At 44.3% G+C, this 27,911-nt stretch overlaps 1 protein-coding gene across 1 annotated transcript in view; it reads left to right on the top strand.

The window, feature by feature from the left end:
- dnah6 (dynein, axonemal, heavy chain 6) overlaps window positions 1–27,911 on the top strand; it is a 121,505-nt gene that overhangs the window by 66,412 nt on the left and 27,182 nt on the right. Inside the window, exons 53-64 of the mRNA XM_073841939.1 lie at window positions 6,076–6,337; window positions 6,442–6,565; window positions 9,199–9,395; window positions 9,600–9,803; window positions 11,505–11,630; window positions 12,855–13,019; window positions 15,693–15,760; window positions 16,737–16,917; window positions 25,707–25,886; window positions 26,163–26,396; window positions 27,428–27,563; window positions 27,674–27,846. Coding sequence (XP_073698040.1) covers window positions 6,076–6,337; window positions 6,442–6,565; window positions 9,199–9,395; window positions 9,600–9,803; window positions 11,505–11,630; window positions 12,855–13,019; window positions 15,693–15,760; window positions 16,737–16,917; window positions 25,707–25,886; window positions 26,163–26,396; window positions 27,428–27,563; window positions 27,674–27,846 — 2,050 coding nt within the window. The remainder of the gene's footprint in view (window positions 1–6,075; window positions 6,338–6,441; window positions 6,566–9,198; window positions 9,396–9,599; window positions 9,804–11,504; window positions 11,631–12,854; window positions 13,020–15,692; window positions 15,761–16,736; window positions 16,918–25,706; window positions 25,887–26,162; window positions 26,397–27,427; window positions 27,564–27,673; window positions 27,847–27,911) is intronic.

Raw genomic sequence — 27,911 nt, 5'->3', positions numbered from 1 at the left:
AATGCACAGACATGAGTTGTGGTACTCTCATGAACGCATGTCAAAAACTGACACGAAGAGAAGAAATTGTTGAATAAAGTCATTAGTTTTGTTTTCTTTGTGCACAAAAAGTATTCCCATAGCTTATTTAATATTGCGGTTGAACCACTATTACAGCTCCAACTATTTTGTTTTTTGCAATAATCCAAAAGCCAATGGAAAAATTATGATATGATATTATATTTTTATTTGTACTTTTTTTGCTTGTATTCATAATACCTCTATGGCCTTTTTGCAATGTATTTAGTAATAGTCCTATCATTTCTGCAGGGGTAAAACTTTTTAATGATGAAAAAATTACTGCGTGCACATTTAACCCTATGTTGCTCCAGGGGGACTGTGCAGAATCACATTTAAAAAGATGACACGGCTGTGATCAGACACCTGTCCTCCTCACGCCTGCCAGGCATGCAGAAAAAAAAAGCACTGCATTGCCATCGCATTAAGCATGTGATCGATGATAGACTTATCTTATCTAAAGACTAAAAAAATTTGACCTTTACATTTACATCAGTCAACTATTTCTGGTCTTTCTTTTAAAGTGTTATGACACAAATATGATTTTAAAACAGATTTATGAAGTTTTGGTATTAAATCTTTTTAGGTATCTAATCTAGCTGCAAAAAAGCATGTTCTTACACATCATAAACCCCCTTTGGCTCAGAGACCCTCTGCACCATGTGACTCCGTATGTGCTGGCCATATTAACATCAGATACTCTGACTGTGCAGCATCTGTGCTCTTCTCAATCAGTCATCAGTCTCATCCTTCTCCTTCATCTCCTTACTTTCAGCAACATCATCATCATCTGGAGCAGAGCCACTCATTATTAACTTTATAAGACAGCAATTTAATGGGTGTTTAAAATGTCATAACACAGACTGAACAATCTGTGTTTCTGTCTTTCCGCCTCCCTCTCTCCCTGCAGTTCTTTATCCTTCTAATTGTTCAATTTGCTCATGATATTAAACCTGTGCTGTATCTAAGTGGCAGATTACTGGAGTTTAAACTCAACATGAAATCAAAATTGACCCCATTTACTTTCTTAATACATGTTCCTGGTCTTACTGTGAATAATTTGTCCATATTTTACTCTCCGACCACCTATCATACAGTCCTTTTTCAGGATCCAATTAATTTCCGATGGCTTTTGCATTAAATATAAAATTTCACTGGGAAATATTTAACATTACAGATGACGTATTGACTTCAACACAGTTATTTGTAATATTATTTATTAATATGACAAGGTGTAGTTCATGTGTTGTTTAATATTGTAACAAGCGGGACGACTGAGAGTGAGGATCCAAATGCAAGGCTTTATTATGAAGATCGTAGTCAGACAGACAGGGTCGAAAACACCAGCAAACAACAAAAGCAAAGATAATCCAAGAGCGTAATCCAAGAAACAGGCGTAGGGTCAAAATCCAGGAGGGCAGTCCAAAGTAAACAAATGAAATGAAAACAAGAAACTAGGAAACTATGGCTAAGACTGAGAAAACAAAAACAGAACTATGGCTAGGGCTAGGGAAAAACAACAAGGGAACTAGGAAAACCTGGGAACAAGGAAAACCGCTCGGTAGAGTCCGCTGGAGCAAAACAATACTTTGCGGTGAGTGTGTGTGCTGAGCTGGCTTTTATGGCTGACAAACAGGAAGTAACCAGCGAAGCAGCAGAGGGAGCAGCAACAGTCAGTGAGGGGCAAGGCTCCCTCTGCTGGCCTGGTGTGACATAGCCCCTCCCCCCAAGGAGCGGCTTCCAGACGCTCCAACAGAAACAACAGGAAGAAACAGAGTGACACCGAGTGGCCAGGAGACTGAGGCAGAACTGGTTGGGCAAAGGCCTTCCAGAGCAGAGCAGGAGATTCGGGAGCCCTCCAGGGCGGAGCTAGAGGCGAAACAGCCCTCCGGGGCGGAGCAGCCCTCCGGGGCGGAACAGGAGACGCAGGAGCACTCCAAGGCGGAGCAGGAGGCACAGGAGCCCTCCAGGGCGGGGCAGGAGGCGCAGGAGCCCTCCAGGGCGGAGCAGGAGGCGCAGAGGCCCTCCAGGGCGGAGCAGGAGGCGCAGAGGCCCTCCAGGGCGGAGCAGGCAGCCACGTCATGGACTGGGATCTGGGGAGAGCAGAGACAGAGGAGGCAGACAGAGCAGGGGAAGAAATAGAGAGTTCAGGGGAGAACGCCGCCTCCATAGCCGTGACAAGGTGGACAGGGACTTCAGAAACGGCCTCCATAGCCGTGACGAGGCAGACAGAGTCTTCTAAGATGGCCTCCATAGCCGTAACAGGGACGACCGGAAGGCTAGGCGGAGCGGGCAGAGCGTGAAGCTCTGGCGGTGCAGGCAGAGCGTGAAGCCTTGGTGGAGCGGGCAGAGCGTGAAGCCTTGGCGGACCGGGCAGAGCAGGGAATTTTGGCGGAGCAGACAGAGCAAGGAGCCTTGGCGGAGCAGGTAGAGCAGGGAACCCTGGCGGTGCTGGCAGAGCAGGGAGCATTGGCGGTGCAGGCAGAGCGTGAAGCCTTGACGGTGCTGGCAGAGCAAGGAGTTCCGCTATGCACGCCACCTCCGAAAGAGGTATAGGCGCAGCGGACACGTGGACAGATGAGGCCTCCAGAGCAGACTTGTTGACAGAGTTATGGATAGATGAGGCCTCTGGGACGCAGTGTGCAGCCCACACACTCAAAATGGCGATTGCCATCACAGGTAACACAGTCGGCAATGGGATGCCCACCGGGTTGGAAGATGAGAGGCTTGCTTGGCTTGGGAGTGAGGGCTCTGCGTGGCTTGCGAGCGACGGCTCTGTGTGGCTTGGAAGCGAAGGCTCTGGACGCTCAGGCAAGACGTGACTTGGCTCTGGACGATACATGACTTGGCTCTGGATGTTCGGGCGAGACGTGAATTGGTTCTGAGGGAACAGCTTTGGCTTGACTTGGCTCGGAGGGAACTGCTGAGACATGACTTGGCGTGGCTGGAACGGTTGTGATTTGACTAGACGTTGAAGGAGCAGCTGTTTGACTTGACTCAGGAAGAGCCGTTTGACTTGACTCAGGAAGAGCCGCTTGACTTGACTCAGGAAGAGCCGCTTGACTTGACTCAGGAAGTGAAGTTGCTTGACTTGACTCAGGAAGTGAAGTTGCTTGACTTGACTCAGGAAGTGGAATTGCTTGACTTGGTTGGGGGAGTGCTGCTTGACTTGACTCAGGAGGAACAGCAGCTGTGACGTGACTTGATTTGACAGGAACAGCAGCTGTGACATGACTTGACCTTGCAGGAACAGCAGCTGTAACTCGACTTGACAGGATCAGCAGCTGTAACTTGACTTGGCTGTACAGGAGCAGCAGACATGATATGAACAGGCTGCGGCTTGGCTGATGTGATACTGGCGAACGCTGGCTTGGCAGACGTGGCGTTAGTAGTCGCTGGCTTGGCTGACGTGGTGTTAGCAGATGCTGGCTTGGCTGACGTGGCTTTAGCAAATGCTGGCTTGGCTGACGTGGAGTTAGTAGACGCTGGCTTGGCTGACGGAGCATTAGCAGGCGCTGGCTTGGCTGATGTTGTGAGGTAAGGTGGCCGAGGCTTGACAGACATAGTGTGATCTGGTTCTGGAGCAGCAGACTCGGTGTAGGCTGGTACTGGCATCAGGATTATGGCTTGGCGTGAGTCCGGCATGGCGGCCATCTTTGCGACAGGCTCTGGTCGGGCGGCCATCTTGTGCAGTAGCTCTGGCGTGGCAGCCATCTTGGCGACAGGCTCTGGCGTGGCTGCCATCTTGTGCAGTAGCTCTGGCGTGGCGGCCATCTTGGCCGGGAACTCAGGAACGGAGGCCATTTTGTGTACTGTCTCTGGAAGGGCGGCCATTTTGTGAACAGGCTCTAGAAGGGCGGCCATCTTGTGAATAGACTCGGGAAAGGCGGCCATCTTGGGAACTGTCTCTGGAAGGGCGGCGATCTTGTGAACGGGCCTTGGGATGGTAGCCATCTTGGGGGCAGACTCTGGAGTGGCAGCAGCCATCTTGGGTGCAGATTCTGGCATGGCTGCCATCTTGGGTGCACACGCTGGCGTGGCGGCGGCCATCTTCGTGACAGGCTCAGGAGGGACGCCATCTGGTGAACAGGCTTGGGGATGGCGGCCATCTTGTGAACGGGCTTTGGGGTGGCGGCCATCTTGCGAGAGGACTTGGGCGGGTTAGTCTTTTTGTGAGCTGGGTCCGATAGGGCGGCCATCTTGAAAACAGACTCAGGAAGGACAGTCATCTTGTGAACAGGCTCAGGAAAGGCAGCCATCTTATGAACAGGCTTTGAGATGGTGGCCATCTTGAAAACAGACTCAGGAAGGACAGTCATCTTGTGAACAGGTTCTGGAAAGGCAGCCATCTTGTGAACAGGCTTTGAAATGGCGGCCATCTTGTGAACAGGCTTTGGGATGGCAGCCATCTTGTGCTGTAGCTCTAGGCTGGCAGACATCTTGTGCTGAGACTCTGGGCTAGCAGATATCTTGTGCCGTGGCTCGGAGCTAGCAGACAGCTTGTGCTGTGGCTCTAGACTGGCATACATCTTGTGCGGAGGCTCTAGGCTGGCAGACATCTTGTGCTGAGGCTCTGAGCTAGCAGACATCTTGTGCTGAGGCCCTTCTAGTACTCCCACAGTGTACGGAGATCCACAATGCAACAAAACAAAGTCAATAAACTGTGTGAGGCTCCAACTAGGGTCCTCATCGGGTAAATTGTCACCAATATCCGCATCCAACCCACTCCAGAAACATTCCTTGATGATGGTTTCATTGCAAGGTGCCAGGTAACAATAAGCCATGAACTCCTCACATAATGCTCGATGGGACGGCCATTTTGAAAGATGGAGCAAAGCAGACTTACGGGGTTGGACAAACTTCCTGCTGAATCCATCCTTGGTGGGTTGTACTGCTGGTGGGTAAAGCCGCTGGATCCGGGTGTGGCGAAGTATTCTGTAACAAGCGGGACGACTGAGAGTGAGGATCCAAATGCAAGGCTTTGTTATGAAGATCGTAGTCAGACAGACAGGGTCGAAAACACGAGCAAACAACAACAGCAAAGATAATCCAAGAGCGTAATCCAAGGAACAGGCGTAGGGTCAAAATCCAGGAGGGCAGTTCAAAGTAAACAAATGAAATGAAAACAAGAAACTAGGAAACTATGGCTAAGACTGAGAAAACAAAAACAGAACTATGGCGAGGGCTAGGGAAAAACAACAAGGGAACTAGGAAAACCGCTCGGTAGAGTCCGCTGGAGCAAAACAATACTTCGCGGTGAGTGTGTGTGCTGAGCTGGCTTTTATGGCTGACAAACAGGAAGTAACCAGCGAAGCAGCAGAGGGAGCAGCAACAGTCAGTGAGGGGCAAGGCTCCCTCTGCTGGCCTGGTGTGACAAATATGATATGTCTTTTAATTGCTTTATATTAACATTTTATTTGTATGATTTTAAATTTTAACTCCAGTACATAATTAGACACCTTCTCTGTATTGCCTGGTTTTCAGGTGTTAAATATTTATGAATTAATTTCATGTGATATATTTTGGTGCAACTGGAAATCACCTGCGTTAAATCCTGTGTTATTCTAATTACTTTTGTTTTTCTATTTCCAGCTGCGTACTCATCTAGCTGGTGTTAAATCTAATAATGTAATTATGGGGTTGGTGGAGAGGATGTGGAGGTGTTGTAATATGTTTAACATTCAGATTTAACAACTGTAATCATTTGTCAAAAGAAAAGAACAAGATACACTTTAAAATAACTCAGACAAGGATTTGTAGAATTCAAACACTAAAAAGACTTTTAAATGAAACTGGACATCCATCATTTTATTCAGTTATTACAAATAAGGCAGTTGTCTGAATTGCACTTTCTGAGAAATATTTGATAATATCGATAGCATTTTCAAGTCGTCTTATTCTATATTTCAAAGTGACAAATTGGTTATACATGCTTTGAGTTAAAGAACACAATTGTTTTAGTTGCTACAGTAGTTGTAGACTTAATTTCCCATCATTCCTTTGTTTACCTCCAACTAGGACAGACTGGGCCAGTGCAAAGCAGCTCCTGGGTGATGGAAACTTTCTGAAAAAGCTAATGGACTATGACAAGGACAATATCAAACCTCAGATTCTTCAGAAGCTGCAGAAATACATTACTAATCCAGACTTTGTGCCTGAAAAAGTGGAAAAAGTGTCCAAAGCCTGCAAGTCCATGTGTATGTGGGTAAGAGCCATGGACCTGTACTCAAGAGTTCTGAAAGAGGTTGGGCCCAAACGCGAGAAACTGGCTGCTGCTCAGGTGAGTCTGGTATTTTTTACATTTGTAAGTAAATAATTTCCATTGCATTATGAATATGTAGCTGTATATTGTTAGCAGTTATTAAGTTGTTTTGTTTTTATCAGGGCGAGTTGGATGCAACAATGTCCACCTTGAAAGAAAAGCAGAACAAACTACAAGAGGTGGAGAACCAAATCAAAGTTTTGCAGGAGCAATTTGAGTCCAGTGTGGCTGAGAAAGAGACACTGGGTGAGAGAGAGAGATGATGAGACAGATAGCATTCACAACTGCATAATTATTGAATTTAGTGAAATGTATCACTAAGGGCGTTAAATGATAATAATGCAATAACAGAAATCAAGAAACTGTGTTGGAGCTGAATAAATGGATTTAAAAAAAGGATAATAGAACTGAGTAGAAGATTGAAGAATGGTTATTTTGCAGATTACTATGCAAAGTCGAGGGAATTAGATTTACATTTATAACAAATTAGAGTGCTGCAGGGAATTGTGTATTTTTGCAGGCCAAAACCAGTGTACCAGTGTTTTGAATAGGTATGTGGTTAAACAAGCTCAAGTTGTTTTTTTATGTTTTACATGAAAATGATTTTTATAATAATGTTTTATTTTAAGCTTTTACTAAGAGTTTCTAAGAAGTGGCTAAATGGGACTACAGTGGTTGTTGAGGACATTAAAAATCATCACACCAAACAGGAAAACTCATCTACTCACTAGTTTGCTTTTACAACCTTGTTGTACAGTGTCTTGCAAAAGTACTCATACCCCTGCATTTTAAATTATTTTTTCCCACATCAATCTACACTCCATACTCCATAATGGCAAAGCAAAATCAAGTTTTTAATCATCTTTGCTAATGTATTAAAAATAAAAAAACTTAAATGATTCCATTGCATAAGTATTCACACCCTTGTCTGGGATAGTTGAAATTTAGCTCAGGAGCATTAATATTGCTTGTAGATGTTACTACACTTTGAGTACAGTTAACCTGTAACAAATTCAATTGAATAGGTATGATTTGGAAAGGCACATACATCTTACCAGCTAAAAATGCAGATCAGAGCAAGAACCAAGCCCTGAGGTAAAAAAAAAAACTGCCTGTAGAACTCAGAAACAGGATTGTATAAAGCCACACATCTGAGGATGAAAATTCAGTTCCACTGAAAGTTCACAGAAGCATTTAGTCTCCGTTACCCATAATTGAAGTAGTTTGAAACAACTAGGACTCTTCTTAGAGTTGGCCTTCTGGCCAAAATGAGCAATTGATGGAGAAGTGCTTTGGTTAGAGTGGTGACCAAGATCCTAATGGTCACTCTAGTTCAGCTCCATTATCATATGTGAAGATAGGAGAAATCTACAGAAGGACAAACACCATTGCAGCACTCCACAAATCTGGGCTTTGTAATGGTGTCGCAAAACTCAATCCTCTCCTCAATGAAGGCACATGACAACACAATTGGAATTTGTGAAAAAGCACCTAAAGGATCCTCAGACTGTGAGAAACAAGACTTTCTGGTTAACCTCAATTCCAAGCACCATGTTTGAAGAAAGAAAACCAGGCACTGCTCATCACCTGCAAAGTACCATCTCAAAAGTAAAGTGTGCTGGTAGCAGCCTCATGCTGTGGGGCTGTTTTTGAGCAGCAGGGACTGAGGGACTCATCAGAGTAAAAGGAAAGCTCAGCACAGCAAAATATAGATATAGAGATGAAAGCCTAAATGAAATCCCAGTCAAAAGCATTCAGAACCTCAGACTGGGCAGAAGGTTCACATTCCTACAGGACAATGACCCTAAGAGTGGCTTATAGACAACTCTGTGAATTTCCTTAAGTGGTCCAGCCAGAGTCTGGGCTTGAACCCAATCAAACATTTCTGGAGAAACCTGAAAATGTGCGTCTGGCCCCATCCAACCTGACAGAGCTTGAGAGGTGAAGAAGTGAGGATAAGAATGGCAGATAATTGCCAAATGCTGATGTACAGAGCTTGTATCATAAAACCAAAAAAGACTTGAGGCTGTAAAGGTGCTTCAGCTAAATACTGAGTTAAGGGTATGAATACTTATGCAATGTACTTATTTCAGTTTTCTTTAATACATTTACGAAGTTGTAACAATTCTGTTTTCACTTTGTCATAATGGTGTATGGAGTGCAGATTGATGTGGAAAAACAGTAATTTTAAGCAGTTTAACGTAAAGCAGCAACAACAAAATGTGAAAAAAATGAAGGGTTATAAATACTTTAGCAAGGCACTGTATGTATAATCGTACTCTTGCAAACTATTCTAATTTTCTACTTTCAGGGTAAATGTTTAAGAGTTGTCAGAAGCTTAGTAATAGTGATGCTGAAGTCATGTGAAGAATGATTTTGATGAACAAATCATGATAAATCATGAAACATGTTGGTCACAGAGTTTTTGCAGTAATTTCTGCAATAATCCAATGGAAAGCCATTGAAAAAATCCTACTGAGTTTTTATCTAAGGTACTGGTGTGATGCTAACTTGTAGTTTGGCCTGCAAAAATACATCATCACTGCAGTGTTCATTGGTGTGGGTTTAGCATTTGTGAGATTTTGTAGTATTTATGTTTTTATTAGGGATGTACAAAACTGCATATTTTTATGTCAACTAGTCAGGTTGTCAAAATGACTAGGTGACTAGCTTTATGGAAGCCTGGTTCAGTTCAGATGGGTTTCATAAGGGACCGTTAACATAAGATGGACTCTTGTTTTCAAAAATACATGGCACACTAGATTGCAGGGGTGTCCAGACACATTTTTAAAAAAATATATAGTGAACAGATTTTAAGGTGCAACACAGTGTGCCTATATGAATATGTATGTTTATGCTTGTTTGTGTTTTGGTTGTAGCTAAAACCATGGCTCTGACCGAAGCACGTCTGGGTCGGTCAGGGAAGTTAACATCTGCTCTGGGAGACGAGCAGGTGCGATGGCAGGAAAGCATTACTTTCTTTGAGCAGGAGATCCACAACGTCATTGGAAATGTGTTCATCGCTGCTGCATGTGTGGCTTATTACGGAGCATTCACCTCCCATTACAGACAATTGGTAGTGTATTAGATCACAATCTTTTCTCACTTCACAGCATATCTTAATACATTATCTGGCTTTAAGTCTTTAAAGTCAAGCCTGTCGTATCGTCTTACTCTTACTATGACACATCAAAACAGTTCCCCTTAAGCTCACAGAAGACTAACACTTGTTTCTGAGAAACGTTCATGTATTCAATGAGCATATTTTTGTGTCCTGTAGCTTATAGATCACTGGATCACACGCTGTCAAAAGTTGGGAATCCCAATCAGTGACAACTTTAGTCTTATCAGCATTCTAGGAGATCCCTACGAGATCCGACAGTGGAATGCCGATGGGTTGCCGCGGGATAATGTCTCCACAGAGAATGGAATCCTTGTGATGCGGGGACGCCGCTGGCCACTCATGATTGACCCCCAAGATCAGGTGATCTTTAACCTTCCATTAATGCTGTGTTTAATGCTGGTCCCTTAGCACGGCAAGTCACAAGAACATGAATTTAATACTGAAATTTATAATCCTTTAAATAGCACTAAACAGTATGGTTTCCAGCCCACAGTGCCTCACATAACCATTAAAACTAATTAATCTCTTCATGAAAGGGTTAAGATGGATCAGTTCATTCACAAGCAGCTTATTTTCAGGTTGAAAGGAAGCTAATAGGTTCTTTTTCTGGCAGGCAAAACAGCTGCCACACACTGTTTCAAGAGGATCATTATAGTTTACCACATGCAAAGTCAATGGTGGCATCAACATTTATGATAGCCCAACCACAGACTCCCATACTGCTGCAGCCAAGGCAGTGCTATCGCAGTCTTATGACCAGCATGGACAAGCTCAGGAGGAGCTACTCCCCTCAAGCACTCTGAATTCCTAAAGTAGACACTTCTAAGGGACTGCACAATTACTGCAAACCCCCACATGAAACCAGACACTACAGTAAAACTCGCAAACTTATAATATTCACAGTGTTAAACTACTTGGCGCAAGCTGATACGCAGCCAATGAGCTTACTGCTTTATATTCAAATAACTGGTTAGCATTCACTAGAGCATTTTGGAGCACGCTCTTAGAGTTCCTTTGAAACCCTCCACCTTCCTCAGCTCCACCTGTATAGATTTAAATATGTTTAAATGACAAATGGAGGTAACATTAGCTAAACTTACACTAATTTGTGTATAATTCTTGCCACCTCAGTAGATCTATTCTCTATAGATTCCTGTTTTGCATTTCACAGCCTTTGTGTCATCAGGACATAAATGAGTGCTTCAGGTGAAGGGCATCTTTAATAGCTGAATGTTGTTCAGTTGGCTAGATACGAAGGTTTGAAGGTGTCACGAAGGTACAAAGAAAAGCCTTCGCAACCCAAAAAGCAAAACAACCAGCCTCCCTGCATTACCATACATATATCTTTCTCCCATTCCAGTCTCTCCATTTTCATTACTGTCCTCCGGTTTCAGCACATTTGCCTGTCGTTCTCCTTTTTTCCTCTGCTCTTTCTTGTCATTTGTGTTTTGCTCTCTCTCCATCTGGCTGTCTCTCTAGGGAGACTTCTGTCTTCTGGAAAGGCTGAAACAGACATTCAGACATCAGACTGTCACACATTTACATACACACAAGTACCATGACACAAACACTCGACACTCAACTCATCTCCACTCTACGTAGTGGCATTGATGTCATGATGTTTAGATTCCACATGCACGTCTCACTCACATACATAGTACAATACTTCATTTCAGCAGAATCTGAAACCAGATTTTCTTTACAAAGGGACATCTGTCACATCCTTTCTGATGTTTCTCTTTATCTATTTGTCTTTCTCTCCATGTATCTTTGTTACACATTTATGCACATATACTCCTGCACACATATTTTAAAGAATTGTCATTATCTTTATCGTATGGTCTATGATGTGATGCTATCTAAGTTAAATTAATAGATTATTTTAATTTTAATTTTATCTGTTTATTTAAATGTGTTAAATATACATTAACAATGCTATTAATACATACAGTGACTTCAATGATCATGTTACTGTATTAATTTCACATTTTATTATTGATATTTTATTTAGATATGTATTTTTATAGTTATGCAATGAAGGCTTTTGCATTTTGCATCTAGGCAAATCGTTGGATAAGGTCTAAAGAGACAAAGAATGGTCTAAAGGTGATCAAGCTAACCGATGCAGGTTTCCTTCGAACTCTTGAGAATGCCATCCGGCTAGGCATGCCTGTACTTCTGGAGGAGGTAAACTTTGACCCTTCTTTCACTTTTAAAACTTTTTAGTCAGATGCAAATAGAAATATTTATAGAAGCCTGTTTCCGCCACTGAAAAAAAATTGTGTAATTGAGTTTATCTTGCAATTTGGACTTTTTTTCCCCTCACAATTCTGACTGTTTTTCTCAGTATTGTGAGATATAAACTCGCAATTGCGAGTTATAAAGTCAGAATTGTGATATATACTTGCAATTCTGAGAACTTTATACAAAATATGAACTCACAATTCTGACTTTATTCTCAGAATTATAGATATAAACTCGCAATTCTGAGAAATAAAGTCACAATTCTATGAAATAAAGTCAGAATTGTGAGATATAAATAAACAATTCAGTCTTTTTTTTTAGAATTGAAAGTTTATATCTCGCATTTGTTACTTTATTTGTGACTTTTCTTTATAACACACAATTGCAAGTTAATAAGCTCACAATTATGAGAAAATATCAGTCTTTTTTAAAATTGGACTTTTTAACTCGAAATTGCGAGTACATATCTCACAATTCTAAGAAAAACAAACAAACTCATATTTGTAAAAAAAAAATAAAAAAAAAGTCAATTGCGAGTTTTCATCTTATAAATCTGAATTTGTTTCTTGCAATTGTTAGTTTATAACACACAATTCCAAGAAAAAAGTAAGAGTTGTGAGTTTATAAGCAATTTTGAGAGAAAAAGTCAGAATGGCCAGGTTATATCTGAGAAAAAAAAAGTCACAATAACATAAAAAAAAAAATATATATATATATATATATATATATATATATATATATATATATATATATATATATATAGTGGTGGAAACAGGCTTTCATACTAATACTTTACTAAAATAAGAATTTAAATATTTAGAATTATATATTAGAGTTGTTAGGAACTTAAAACTGATACCTGATTGGCTTTGAATGGTTTAATTCTCTTAAATGAGTGATTCTGTAGCAAGTTTATTGGTTCTGACTCTTGCCAGATGTGATTTTCTGATGAATCTAGTTTAAGTCATGTTTGTTTTCACTGATGACACCTGAGGCGTATAGTTTTCCCCCAGCATCTATTTTTAGATCAGTTTTAAGAACAGAGATCAGACATCTCAATACCAAGAGATCTAACACAGAAATGAAAATGAATGGTAAATATTTATCATAACTGCAAAATGAACAAATATGATGCATTTCTCTGATACAGTATTTGTGTGTGTACAGCTAAAAGAAACTCTGGATCCTGCTCTGGAGCCCATTCTTCTGAAGCAGACGTTTGTGTCAGGTGGCAGAACATTGATCCGACTGGGAGATTCTGACATTGACTATGATAAAAACTTCCGTTTCTACATGACTACCAAAATGGCCAATCCCCACTACCTTCCTGAGGTGTGTGTGTGTGAGTCTGAGCAAAGATAAGATAAAGAAAATACAGAATTATACAGTGGTGTGAAAAAGTGTTGGCTCCCTTCCTGATTTTTTATTTTTTTGCATGTTTGTCACACTTTAATGTTTCAGATCATCAAACAAATTTAAATATTAATCAAAGACAACACAAGTAAACACATCATGCAGTTTTTCAATAAAGTTTTTTTATTATGAAGGGAAAACGAAATCCAAACCCACATGGCCCTGTGTGAAAAAGTGTTTGCCCCCTAAATGTAGTAACTGGTTGGGCCACCCTTAGCAGCAACAACTGCAATCAAGTGTTTGAAATAACTTGCAATGAGTCTGTTACAGTGCTGTGCAGGAATTTTGGCCCACTCTTCTTGGCAGAATTGTTGTAATTCAGCCACATTGGAGGGTTTTCAAGCATGAACCGCCTTTTTAAGGTCATGCCACAGCATCTCAATAGGATTCAGGTCATTACTTTGACTAGGCCACTCCAAAGTCTTCATTTTGATTTTCTTCAGCCATTCAGAGGTGGATTTGCTGGTGTGTTTTGGATCATTGTCCTGCTGCAGAACCCAAGTTCACTTCAGCTTAAGGTCACGAACAGATGGCCGGACATTGTTCTTCAGGATTTTTGGTAGACAGCAGAGTTCATGGTTCCATTTAACTGAGACGAGCCTTTTATGTTATTTTTGCTCAGCAGCAGTTTTTGTCTTGGAACTCTGCCATGCAGGCCATTTTTACCCAGTCTCTTTCTTATGGTGGAGTCATGAACACTGACCTTAACTTAGGCAAGAGAGGCCTGCAGTTCTTTAGATGTTGTTGTGGGGTCTTTTGTGACCTCTTGAGTCTTGAGCCGGCCACTCCTGGGAAGGTTCACCACTGTTCCATGTTTTCGCCATTTGTGAATAATGGCTCTCACTGTGGTTCACTGGATTCCCAAAGCTTTAGAAATGGCTTTATATCCTTTTCCAGACTGATAGATCTCAATTACTTTCTTTCTCACTTGTTCCTGAATTTCTTTGGATCTCAACATGATGTGTAGCTTTTGAGGATCTTTTGGTCTACTTCACTTTGTCAGGCAGGTCCTATTTAAGTGATTTCTTGATTGCGAACAGGTGTGGCAGTAATCAGGCCTGGGTGTGGTAAACCACAGTTAACGGGGTGGGGGCAAACACTTTTTCACGTTCATAAAAAAACCCTACCTTTAAAAGCTGTATGTTATGTTTACTTGTGTTGTTAATAGTAATATTAATATTTAAACTTGTTTGATGATCTGAAACATTCATGTGTGACAAATCATTAAGGGGGCCAACACTTTTTCATACCACTGTATTTATAAGAAAACATGCAAAAAATCCCCATCAAATTATGTTTACATTTTTAGTTTTAAATATTTCATGTAAAATAAAAGTATTTGTTGTATGTGAACAACTCTTTCATCTATGGAAGCCTGTTTCTGCTACTGAATAAAAAAATTGTGACTTTTTATCTCACAATTCTGACTTTTTCAGCAATTGTTAGTTTATATCTCGCAATTCGGACCTTTTTCTCACAATTCTGACTTTTTCTTGCAGTTCTGACTTTTTTTCTCAGAATTGAGTTATAAACTTGCAATTCTGAGAAAAAAGTCTGAATTGTGAGATAAAAAGTCGCAGTTACCTTTTTTATTTTTTATTCAGTGGTAGAAACGGCTTCCATAGTCACCACCAGTAAGCAGAAAGAAATATCATCTATTTCCTAGGTGTTCACATTATTTTGTCCAACCCCATGTATGCAATTCATAATTCATTCATCCATGCAAATGTCTGACCCTCACAGTCTTTTTGTTAATATCTAATTACTGTCAGTGTTTCATTAGCAGCTCATTGTTTGATTTATCCTCTCAGACTATTGTGCAAATGGTAGGGGGGATTTTAGAAAGCATTCTGGGGTCAAGGTTGACACCTGTTTAAGGTCAACTAGATTTGGCACCATAGCAAAGTGGACACAGCTGGCACTAGCCCTTCACATATCTGTTGTGGCACCATCTTGTGCACCAATCCCTCACTGGCTCAATGCCATATCAACTCTCACTGCAAAATTCTGGGGTGGATGTGGATCAGCGCCCACCTGCCCAGAGACAATGCCCTAGCAATCATAACAGACAGGGCCACGGACAACAGCGCTTGCAGGAGGCAGAGAGCACACCGCCAGATACGGTTGCCTGTCAAATGGGAATGTGCCATTGTAAGCTCCAGCATTAGAGACAGGACAGACCTGTCATTTCAGCTTATATTAAGACAGATGAGCGGTGCTGACAAACCAGTCTGGACTAAAGAAACATTCTCACAGACAGACAGCAAATACAAAGCACATAGGGCCAATCAAAGCACGAAGTCTGCCTCTGGAGGATTTGTAGAGAGGAAAGGTAGTGTCTCTTAGGGGATACATTGAACACATAATGCCAATCATTATTTATATGTCCCTAAGGAATACATGTTTGTGCTATTTAGAACTAGGGGTCAAATCATTTTTATATCACATTTGAATGATTTTTTCCCTTTCTCTGAGCCACCATTATTGTATCATTAATATCTGAATCATGACATTAATGTTGATACTGTACAAGTAATGTTATGACCATTTTAAGCTACAATTCATAATCGTTTTGTGACTTATTTGTGTCAGGTGTGCATCAAAGTGACCATCATCAACTTTACTGTTACCAAGTCTGGACTAGAAGATCAAATTCTCAGGTAATCCCTTGCTTTGACTGTTGAGATTCAATATAAAAACAAAAAAACACTTCAGACACTTGATGTTTAGTTTTACATTTTTAAAGTCTACTATAGAGATCAAAATTTAAGTTAACCTTTGGGCTGTACAGTGAGTTTAAAAATCTTTTTTTTCTGTTAAGAAAGCATTATTGGTAGATAGTTGTGTCAATGTTTATTCAAAATCATAATGTACATAAGATTGAATCCAATATTTGTTTAAAGCATAATGAGACATTTATAAGCAGTTTTTTGTAGACCAGTAATTTTTGACTGGAAATGCCACAAGTTTAACAAGGTGGAAAGTTGTGTGAGCAAAGTCAGTATGTTTTATTCCAATGTGATAACTTGATAAGTTTTTTTTTGGAAAAAAGAACATTTGATTCCTCTAAAGGTTTAAAATATTCATTTAGGAGACAGCAGCTGAACCAGAGGTGTTTCTTTTTCTTAAAGCAAGAAGTGATGGAATAATACAGTAGCATAGGGGTTGTAGATTTCTGAGTCTTTGCTTTTTATATCATGGTCCATGGATATGAAAACCATTACCCCCTTGGATCAAGCCCTACATTGTTGTAGACTTTCTCATCTGTTCATCCATTGTCTGAATTGCACATACATAAAGGGATAGCTCACCCAAAAATGAGAGTTCTGTCATTTATTGCTTGCCCTCTTATTGTTCCAAACCCGTAAGACCTTCGTTCATCTTCTGAAGACAAATTAAGATATTTTTGATGAAATCTGAGAGCTCTCTGACCATTCATGAACAACAAGGGTCCTACAACATTCAAGGTCCAGAAAGCTACCAAGAACATTGACAAAATAATCCATGTGACATCAGTGGTTCAACTGTTAAATATAACAAAAATATAAATTGATGTTTATGATCATTATTCGATTAAATGATTATTCTCTTGCCAATTACCACTTGTTATGATTGTTTATTTTTGTCTGTACCCAGTGATGTAGTCCGCCTGGAGCGTCCTGACTTGGAAGAACAGAGAAGCCAGCTGATAGTTCGTATCAATGCAGACCGGAACCAGCTGAAAGCCATTGAGGACCGAATTCTCAAACTGCTCTTTACTTCTGAGGGCAACATCCTCGACAACGAGGAACTTGTACAAACATTACAAGAGTCAAAGGTCAGTGGTTTAGGGTTAGAAGTTTAAAAAAAGGCATTTATGTGTTTTTTACTGATCTATAGTAGTTTCGATTTGAAGAAAGCACTTAAATACTTAGTGAGCAGAGTAATAGATATCAGCAGGTCAATAATTATATAACTGTAAAATTGTTAATCATTATGATTTTATAAACTGTTTTCCATTTTAATATATCTTAAAATATATCTTGTTTCGAAACTGAACTTTCAGCAGCCATTTGGTACTCAAGAAACATTTCAGTTGAAAATGTTTGGTATGCTTAATATTTGATGGTAAGATTCTTTGATACAGTGCCTTGCAAAAGTATTCATATTCCTTCATTTTTTTCACGTTTTGTTATGTTGCTGCCTGTTATGTTAAACTGTTTTAAATAACTTTTTTCCACATCAATCTACACTCCATGCACTATAATAACAAAGCAAAAACAGAATTGTCGCAACTTCATAAATGTATTTAAAAAAAAAAACTGAAATAAGTACATTGCATAAGTATTTATACTAGTAATTTAGTACTTAGTTGTATTTAGTACTTTACAACCTCAAGTGTTTTTGGGTATGATGCAACAAGATTTGCACATCAGTATTTGGCAATTATCTGGCATTCTCCTCACCTCTTCACCTCTCAAGTTCTGTCAGCTTGGATGGGGTCTGGCAGACACTTTTAGGTTTCCCCAGAAATGTTTGACTGGGTTCAAGCCCAGGCTCTGACTGGGCCACTCAAGGACATTCACAGAGTTGTCTGTAAGCCACTCTTGCTGTGTGTTTAGGTTCATTGCCTTGTTGGAACGTGAACCTTCTGCACAGTCTTCTGCACAGGTTCTGAATGCTCTGGACTGGGTCATTGAGCTTTTCTACTTAATGATTCCCTCAGTCCCTGCCACTGAAAAACAGCCCCACAGCATGAGGCTGCTACCACCACTCTTTATTTTTTGGATGGTACTCTACAGGTGATGAGCAGTGCCTGGTTCCCCTTCAGTCACTTCGACATTACATTGGGATCTCGCTTGAGAGACCAATCATCTCTGAGCCTTATTGGCGAGTGGACGTGCGCGCCGGCCACGCCCCCGTACATACGGGTATATAAGATGGCCACTCAGTTAGACTTTTGCTTCAGAGCCATTTTGCTCGAGCCTGAATCTCCTAAAAGAAAGAGAAGAACAGCGTTCCTGCTCTACTCTTCTCCGCTGACGTGCTGCCATCTGAAAGAGTAAATCTAAAAGAGTTTTTGGCAGCCGTCAGCGGTATCCTGCGGGCGGCCGTTTTTACGGCCATCAAGAAGCCTCCTGCTCTTCAGCGAGCAGCCTGCTGAGCGCACAGAAGTGCCGCGGTTCCTCCCTGGGCAGACCGGGACTATAAGAGTGATTTCTCACGGCCGTGCGCTACTGGATGCGGCAGTTTTCTCCAAGGACGGACATGAACGCTGCCTCACATGCCTGGGCTTAGAGCATGCTGAGGCAGCGTTCACGGATGGTTCGTGCGTTCATTGCGAACGCATGACCATGGCCACGCCGAAGAACCGCCGCTCGTTCGCGAGACGGCTCCCCTCCGAGCCCCACAGCCCGTCGCTAAGCCCTCAATGCTTTTCGGCCGCTGTGGCGAGGCAACGGGGGGTTTGAAGGTTACAGTGCGTAACGCGCCGCCCCGTCGAGTGGCCAAAGCAGTATACTTCCCCGGTTTCCGGGCCGAGCGTCTCCTTTGGTGCACCACCGGATGAAGAGATGTCTGTTGCTGTGTCAGAGGGAGAGTCCGGTAGTGATGCAGACATCTCGGCAGGCCAGCGCCCCCCTGTGGTTGCTGCCTCGTCTGACATGGATGCTGAACTGTCGGCTATGCTCCTCCGTGCCGCCAGGGGGATCGGCCTCGAGGTATCTGATACTCCTCCCGCCGATCCCTCTAGGCTTGGCGACTGATTCCTGAGGGGGGCGCCTGCGGTTCCGCCGCGCCCTCCCCCCATTCCATTCTTTCCGGAGGTGCATGAGGAGCTGATCAAAACATGGCGCGCACCTTTTTCCTCGCGCCTCCGCCCCAGCTCCTCCTCCCTCGCCACCCTCGATGGCGGGGCAGCCCGGGGATACGAGTCGGTTCCCCTGGTCGAGCGCGCTATCGCGGTGCACTTATGCCCGCGGGGTGCGGCCACCTGGCGGGACCGGCCGCATCTACCCTCCAAGGCGTGTGAGCGCACGTCCGCTCTCGCGGGCCGCGTGTTCCGCGCCACTGGACAGGCTGCCTCCGCCCTGCACGCCATGGCCACCTTACAGGTCTACCAGGCGCAGGCATTGAAACAGCTGCACGAGGGTGGTCCTGACCAGGACGTGATGCAGGAACTCTGTGCTGCCACCGACTTTGCCCTCCGGGCGACGAAGGTCACGGTGCGGTCTCTTGGTCAGGTGATGTCCACCGCTGTGGTCCAGGAGCGACACCTGTGGCTCAATCTGGCTCAGATGGCAGACACCGACAAAGCTCACGTTCTCGACGCTCCCATCTCCCAGAGCGGCTTCTTCGGCGACACCATCGAGGATATTGCCCAGCAGTTCTCGGGGGTCCAGAAACAGACGGAGGCGATCAAACACATCCTGCCCCGCCGCAAAGCCCTAATCCCGCCGCCGGTGGCCCAGCCTCCGCCTACCCGTTGCCGAGGGCGCCCCCCTGCGGCCCCCAAAACAACTCCAGCTCCTACACCCGCCGAGGCCCACGAAGCCAGGTTGGCAGCCCGGCGCAGAGCTGGCCGCAGGAGAGCGGCGCCGCCCGCCTCTCAGGGACCCGCTACGGCTACCCGGAGAAGGAAGGCCGCGAAGCGTCCCTGATGCGGGCAACCCAGAGGTGTTGGAGATTGCTCTTCGGGGGACAGTGACAACGTCCCCACTCCCGGTGGAGGGCCAGGAGCTTCTGTGTGCTTTTACACCTTTTCACAAAAAGAGCTAATTTCCTCACCTCTGGGGCCTCGGCCCCGAGTTCCCCTTTCGAGCAGCACTTACACTCCTCGGAACCGGACTCGGAGCCTGATATCGCCAGCGCGGGAACCAGGGAAGAAGGTAAGCCCTGCTATGAGCAGCCAGACTCTCTCCCAGAACCCTTCGGCCTCTGGGGATGGTCCCCTTCCCCTTCCCCCCCCAGGCTGCCCCACCGTGGTCACGTCGGTCAACGTTCCCTTGATACCACTAGCGAGCCGGCTGGAGGCTTGGGTTCAGCTTCCCAGCCCCTCGTGGTGGTTTATACGGACGGTATGTCTCGGCTACGCGATTCAATTCGCCAGGCGTCCGCCCAGGTACAGAGGCGTCCTTTTTACTTCTGTCCACTCGGACACGCATGCCACTGTCCTGCGTGCGGAGGTTGCAGTCCTACTGGCGAAGGACGCAATCGAGCCAGTCCCTCCAGCCGAGATAAAGTCAGGGTTCTACAGTCCCTACTTCATCGTGCCCAAAAAGAGCAGTGGGTTAAGACCCATCCTGGACCTCAGAGCTCTCAATCGGTCCCTTCTCAGGCTGCCGTTCAAGATGCTCACGACGAAGCGTATGCTAACTTGCATTCGTCCCCAGGATTGGTTTGCAGCCTTCGACCTGAAGGACGCGTACTTTCACGTCTCGATCCTTCCTCGTCACAGACCCTTTCTTCGGTTTGCCTTCGAAGGTCAAGCATATCAGTACAAGGTTCTCCCATTTGGCCTGTCCCTCTCTCCCCGCGTCTTTACCAAAGTCGCGGAAGCAGCCCTGACCCCTCTTTGGCAGTCGGGCTTTCGCATCCTAAACTATCTTGATGACTGGCTTCTCATAGCTCACTCGCGAGACCTGTTGTGCGAACAGAGGGACCTGGTGCTTCGGCATCTCAGCCATCTGGGCCTTCAGGTCAACCGAGAGAAGAGCAAACTCTCCCCAGTGCAGAGGATCTCGTTTCTCGGTGTGGAGCTGGACTCGATCAATATGATGGCCCGCCTCACAAACGAGTGCGCACAGTCAGTGCTGAGATGTCTGGACTTAGTCAGACACAAGACAGCGGTCCCTCTCAAAACCTTTCAGAGGCTCCTGGGGCATATGGCAGCTGCGGCCGCGGTCACGCCGCTGGGCTTGCTTCATATGAGACTGCTTCAGCGCTGGTTACACGATCGAGTTCCGAGACGGGCATGGCACCGTGGCACACTCCGGATTGGCGTTTCCCCGCAGTGTCGCCGCCTATTCAGCCCATGGTCAGACCTTGCCTTCCTTCGGGCCGGAGTTCCCTTGGGGCAGGTCTCCAGGCATGTCGTGGTGTACACGGATGCCTCCACCACGGGTTGGGGTGCTGTATGCAATGGGCAGGCAGTTTCGGGCTCCTGGACAGGACCCCAGCTGCAGTGGCACATCAATTGCCTCGAGTTGTTGGCTGTGCTTCTAGCCCTGCGTCGCTTCCGACCGACGCTGCGCCAGAAGCACGTGATTGTTCGTACCGACAGCACTGCGACTGTGGCGTATATCAATCGCCAGGGCGGCCTCCGCTCGCCTCGCATGTCACAACTCGCCCGCCGTCTGCTCCTTTGGAGTCAAACGTGGCTAAAATCGCTACGTGCTGTTCACATTCCAGGCGAACTCAACCGTGCAGCAGATCAGCTCTCACAGCATTCCACCCACCCTGGAGAATGGTGACTCCACCCCGAGACAGTCCAGCTGATTTGGAGTCGCTTCGGCCAGGCTCAGATAGATCTGTTCGCCTCCCCCGAAACCTCCCACTGCCAGCTCTTTTACTCTCTGACCCAGGCTTCCCTCGGCAGAGACGCTCTGGCACACAGCTGGCCTCCGGGGCCCAAGTACGCCTTTCCCCCAGTGAGCCTCCTTGCACAGACCCTGTGCAAGATCAGGGAAGACGAGGAGAAGGTCTTGCTGGTTGCGCCAAACTGGCCCACCCGGACCTGGTTCCCAGAACTCATTTCCCTCACGGCAGCCCCTCCCTGGAAAATCCCCTTGAGGAAAGACCTTCTTTCTCAGGGGATGGGCACAATTTGGCACCCACGTCCCGACCTATGGAACCTGCACGTCTGGCTCCTGGACGGGACGCTTCAGACCTCGCCGGCCTTCCCCAGGCCGTGGTAAATACCATCACTCAGTCCCGAGCCCCCTCTACAAGGCAGGCTTACGCCCTGAGGTGGGGTCTGTTCGCTGACTGGTGTTCCTCTCGAGGAGAGGACCCACAGAGATGCACGATTGCAGTAGTGCTTTCCTTCCTGCAAGAGAAGTTGGAGCGCAGGCTGTCCCCTTCGACTCTTAAAGTGTACGTGGCTGCCATTGCAGCGTACCATGATGCAGTAGATGGATCATCCCTGGGTAAGCACCAACTCATCGTGAGGTTCCTGCAGGGCGCGAGGAGGATTAACCCTCCCAGACCGCGCCTCGTACCCTCTTGGGACCTCTCCGTCGCCCTCCGCGGCCTACAGGAGGCCCCCTTTGAGCCACTTGCATCAGTTGAGCTGAAATTTCTGTCTCTCAAGACAGCGCTCCTGACTGCCCTGGTTTCCATCAAGAGGGGGGACCTACAAGCCTTCTCTGTCAGCGAAACGTGCCTTGAGTTCGGGCCCGGAGATTCTCACGTCATCCTGAGACCCCGGCCCGGTTATGTGCCCATGGTTCCCATCACGCCCTTCCGCGATCAGGTGGTGAACCTGCAAGCTCTGCCCCCGGAGGAGGCAGACCCAGCTTCTGCGCTGCTCTGCCCTGTTCGTGCTCTGTGCTTATACGTAGACCGTACTCGGCACTTCAGACGCACCGAGCAGCTCTTTGTCTGCTTTGGAGGTCAGCAGATAGGGAATGCTGTCTCCAAACAGAGGTTGGCCCATTGGGTGGTAGATGCCATCTCCCTGTCTTATCTATATCAGGGAGAGCCATGCCCCTTAGGTGTTCATGCCCACTCCACTAGGAGTGTTGCTTCATCCTACGCGTTGGCTCATGGCGCCTCACTAGCAGATATCTGTAGAGCTGCGGGCTGGGCGACACCTAATACCTTCGCTAGGTTCTACAACCTCCGCGTAGAGGCCGTATCCTCCCGTGTCTTCACGTAAGACTTAGGCGAGCGGGAGGATGGCTGGTGTCGGCTTGCTGCGCCACTCCCACGTGGATCCGTGCGCTGTCTCCCAGAATGTTTCCTCCGGTGAACCCTGGGTCCTCCGTGCCCCGCAGTCAGGGCTAGATGCGGAGTAGTCCTTGACTGTGATCCTGTCTGGGTCTCCTTCGCCCCGCAGGTTGTGGCTATACTTTTCAAAATTCCAGCGGAGGAGACCGCTGTTTCCCTCGTGTATCCCTAAGAAGCTTTATGGATATATTGAATTATTCTCATTTCCACATGTAAAAATTTTCATGTGCTCCGCCCCCCCAACCCATGCTTCAGTACAACTGGCATCCCTGGAAAGGCCCCCCTATTGGGCCTCAGGGCGTTGGGAAGGTTACGTTACAATTTCCATCTGCTGACACGTCCGCCTGCCAGCACGTGGGGTTGTGCGTAACGCGGCGTCAGGGTCGTAGCTTTTTCCATGAGTCTGGTTCCCAATGCAACGTCGAAGTGATTCGACTGAAGGGGAACGTTTAGGTTACGTACGTAACCCTCGTTCCCTGAAGGAGGGAACGGAGACGTTACATTCCCCTGCCACGACCTGACGTCGCGCTGACGCCGGCTCGATCGGCTCTTCAGCAAAAGCCTAACTGAGTGGTGCGCACCGCCATCTTATATACCCGTATGTACGGGGGCGTGGCCGGTGCGCATGTCCACTCGCCAATTTTCATTGGCCTTTTGAATAAGGCTCAGAGATGATTGGTCTCTCAAGCGAGATCCCAATGTAACGTCTCCGTTCCCTCCTTCAGGGAACGAGGGTTACGTACGTAACCTAGACGTTTCCTTCAATGATGATGCTTGGAATTGAGGTTCATCAGGCCACGGAATCTTGTTTCTCACAGTTTAAAGGTCCTTTAGGTGCTCTTTTGCAAATTCCAATTGTGTTTTCATGTGTCTTCACTCAGGAGAGGATTGTGTCTTGCCACACCACCCTAAAGCCCATATCGGTGGAATGTTGCAGTTATGTTTGACCTTCTGTAAGTTTCCCATCTGTATATATGATCATGGAGTTCAACTTGATGACCATCAGGTTCACTCTAGCCAAGTTCCTTCTCCATCAATTGCTCAGTTAGGCCAGGAGGCCAGCTCTAGGAAGAGTCATGGTTGTTTCAAACGTCTTTCATTAAAGGTAACGGAGACTAGCTTCTGCAAACCTTCAATGCAGCAGAATTCTATTCTATCTATCTATTCTATCATACCCATTCAATTGAATTTGCCACAGATTAACTTGACTCAAGGTGTAGTAACATCTACAAGCAACATGAATGCTCCTGAGTGAAATTTCAACTGTCCCAGATAAGGGTATGAATACTTATGCAATAGAAAGTTTTTATTTTTATTTTTAATACATTTGCAAAGAGGTAAAATCAGTTTTTTGCTTTGCCATTATGGTGTATGGAATGTAGATTGATGTGGGGGAAAAAGTAAACATAAAATTAACAAACAAAATGTGAAAAAAATGAAGGGGTATGAATAATTTCACAAGGGACTGTATATAAATGCAGTTCAGAAGAACAACATTTAATTTTATTTTTTATATATAAATGTAAGTCTTTACTGTCTCTTTTGATCAATTTAATACATCCTTGCTGAATAAAAGTACACATTTCTGTCAAAAAAGCCATTTTATTGAACCCAAATTTTTGAACTGAAATGTAAATCCACTAACATTCACTTCTTTTTGGTGCAAAAGAATCTAACAAAGCTAAAGTTAGTTCTGAAAAGGACTTGCATCATTTGTTTGCAGAAGCCACTTTGTTTGATAATTCATGTAATTCAGTGGCATTTATTCATTTTGTGTCCAGACTCTTTTTGCAACTGTTTATCTCATAATTGTCATTAAACCTTTTTCCCACTATGCTAATGACTGCTACATACAAAATGGAGAGTTTACTTCACAAACAATGAAAATGTCACAGTCAACTAAAAAGATTATGTGTTCATTTGGGAAAGAGGGCTGACACTTTTTAATCCTTTTTTTCTGAGGATTTGTTTTAGGATTTGGAAATGGAAAAACAAATGTCATGTTTCCTCTTGTGTCACTATCACCAGCAACTCAGCATGAGCATTTCACCACATTTTAGAATCATTTCTGTAAAATTCCTTGAAACTATAGAAATGCAATCCTCTATATTTACAGTTCAGTATTGTTGTGCATTTATAGTGTTTCAGCATTTATAATGCTGCCTTGATCTGCATGATTTCTTTAGTGAATCAAGTGCAAAACCAGCATAGATGCTGCTTACTAAAAAATGGGGCTTTTTCTGAGCACAATTCATTTTTAGCAAATTCCCCCAACATAGTGTATTTGTGCCAAATTTGAGCAAGCAGAAGGATCAGAGGCACAGATTGCACGTCACTGTCAACCTTCCGCCACCCACAGAGAGTAATGAAACGCTGAATGGGAGGTACAGATAGATTAATAGATGAACGAAATGTTGGGCCGGCAATGAACGAAGTATCCGTCTTAAAGACAAAAACAGATCTGTCTCTGTCTGACACCTCTGCTACAGTTTCATGTATCTCTGCGACACTGATCCTGCTGTCAATGTGGATGGCTTTATAGCTCCTTTTGCATTTTAAGAACTCTTTATAAACACATCAAGCTGTCGAGTCATTACATTTGTCTCTGTTTGGAGTATAACACTTACATTTGACATGAAGCAGATCTGCTGACAATTTATCCTGTTTTCTCTTGCACAGGTGACATCTCAGGCTATTAAATCCCGGCTGGTGGAGGCGGAGACGACAGAGGAGATGATCAACGCAGCCAGAGAGAAGTATCGCCCTGTTGCCACACGTGGCTCCATCATGTACTTTGTCATTGCCAGCCTGTCTGAGATCGACCCCATGTACCAGTTCTCCCTAAAGTACTTTAAACAGGTAATTTCAATCTAGAGTAGTCATTCTAGAACAGTATTTTTATATATACAATACTGTTTAAATATTTGGGGTCTGTAAGAATTTTTTTAATAATTGCGTTAAGTGTATTATGCTTACCAAGGCTTCATTTATTTGATCAAAAATACAGTAAAAACAGTAATAATGTGAAACCCCAAACTTTTGATCAGCAATGTGTATGTATGTATAGTTGTATGATTTAAAGGTATACATTTTGTCAATTCACACATTCCCTGGAAACTTCCCTGAAATTCGCAGTTGTTCAACAACACCATTGAGTCAGCAGAGAAGCACAGAGATCTGAGCATGAGACTACAGATCCTGTTAGATCAGACTTTGCTGAGTGCCTACAAGAATGTTTCCCGTGGCCTTTTTGAGAAGCACAAGGCCATCTACAGCTTCATGCTGTGCGTGGAGATCTTGATGCAGAGAGGAGAGATTTCCCTGCAGGAGTGGCAGTACTTCCTGCGAGGGGCTGGAGGCATGGAGAAGGTCAGTGATGTCAAAAGGGCGTATGTGATGAGAGAAAGAAAGAACACCTGTGTATGTGTGTGTAAGTGCTTATGTATGTGAGCGCTTATTCTAATTCTGTAGATGGCAATTATCCTAAGTCATGAATGGGATTTAATTGTGTTAATTGTTAGACTGTAGAGTTGTTTTTTTAATTTTTCCCTTTCCTCAGGGGCCTTTGCTATCTGCCCCCATTAAAAAGGCATCTCTCCAATACCTCACGTGGTTATATTGGTTTAGTGTGTGTTGAAGCAGTATGTTTTTGGGTGTATTCCAGTCCTATTCTTTCGCTAAGGAAGGCATGTCTGTTGCTATTGATTATGGGGTTAGGGATATGCACATTAACCCTAAATATTAAACTCAATTTAAGAGAAAAAATCTCTCGGGAGAAGAAAAAAAGATAGTCCAATTTCGTCTCATGGTTTTATATTTCAGTCTACTTTAATATTTGTCAACATTTTCGTACACAAATCAATAATGACTTGTTGCTTGATCAAAATCCCTAATCTCAATTCATGCTGTTTGATGGTTTCTGACATGTATCGGTATGATGAAATATTGCTTACGCAGCCTTATGCACAAACACACACACACACACACACACACACACACACACACACACACACACACACACACACACACACACACACACACACACACACACAGGTTGGGTTTACATGTTTTATGGGGACATTCCATAGGCGTAATGGTTTTTATACTGTACAAACCGTACTTTCTATCGCCCTACACCTACCCTACACCTAAACCTAGCCCTCACAGGAGATTGTGCATACTTTTACTTCATCAAAAAAAACTCATTGTGCATGATTTATAAGCCTGTTTCCTCATGGGGACCTGAGAAATGTCCCCACAAGGTCAAAATCTACTGGTATTCCTATCCTTGTGGGGACATTTGGTCCCCACAACATGATGAATACCAGGTACACACAGACACACACACACACACACACACACACATTTTCTGTTCATAACACTCCCGCTTCTCATTGCAGGAATTGCCAGAGAAGCCAGAAGTGCCATGGTTGTCTGATTTTGCCTGGGAGACTTGTTGTAATCTAGAAGACCGACTACCATGCTTTAACGGCATTAAAAAGGAGATAATATCCACACCTATATCTGTCAAACTTGGTATATTCGTTCTGTTTCTGGCTCATACTTACACAGTTTCTTGAAAAATATCAATCTCAAAAAAGGAAATTCTTATCTTAATGCTATTTTTAACTCATCTCTTTTTGCAGGGCAACTAGAGGTAACAATTAACCCTGAACAGTGGGATGGGTATGTTACTGACCTTCCTCCTTTCTCAGAAAACATACCCTCTGACAAACAGCCGCAGGTCAGAGGTCACTGGAATCAGCGACTTGGGGCCTTCCAGAAACTCATCCTCATCAAGAGTTTTATGGAGGAGAAGGTAAAAAAAAAAGAAAAGAAAAGAAAGTATACTTACTATGCAAGTTTCTGCCAGAATCAAACTAT

This window comes from Garra rufa, chromosome 6 (assembly GCF_049309525.1).
Source record: "Garra rufa chromosome 6, GarRuf1.0, whole genome shotgun sequence".
Classification (NCBI taxonomy): domain Eukaryota; kingdom Metazoa; phylum Chordata; class Actinopteri; order Cypriniformes; family Cyprinidae; genus Garra; species Garra rufa.
This window is presented reverse-complemented; position numbering and strand designations above follow the sequence as displayed.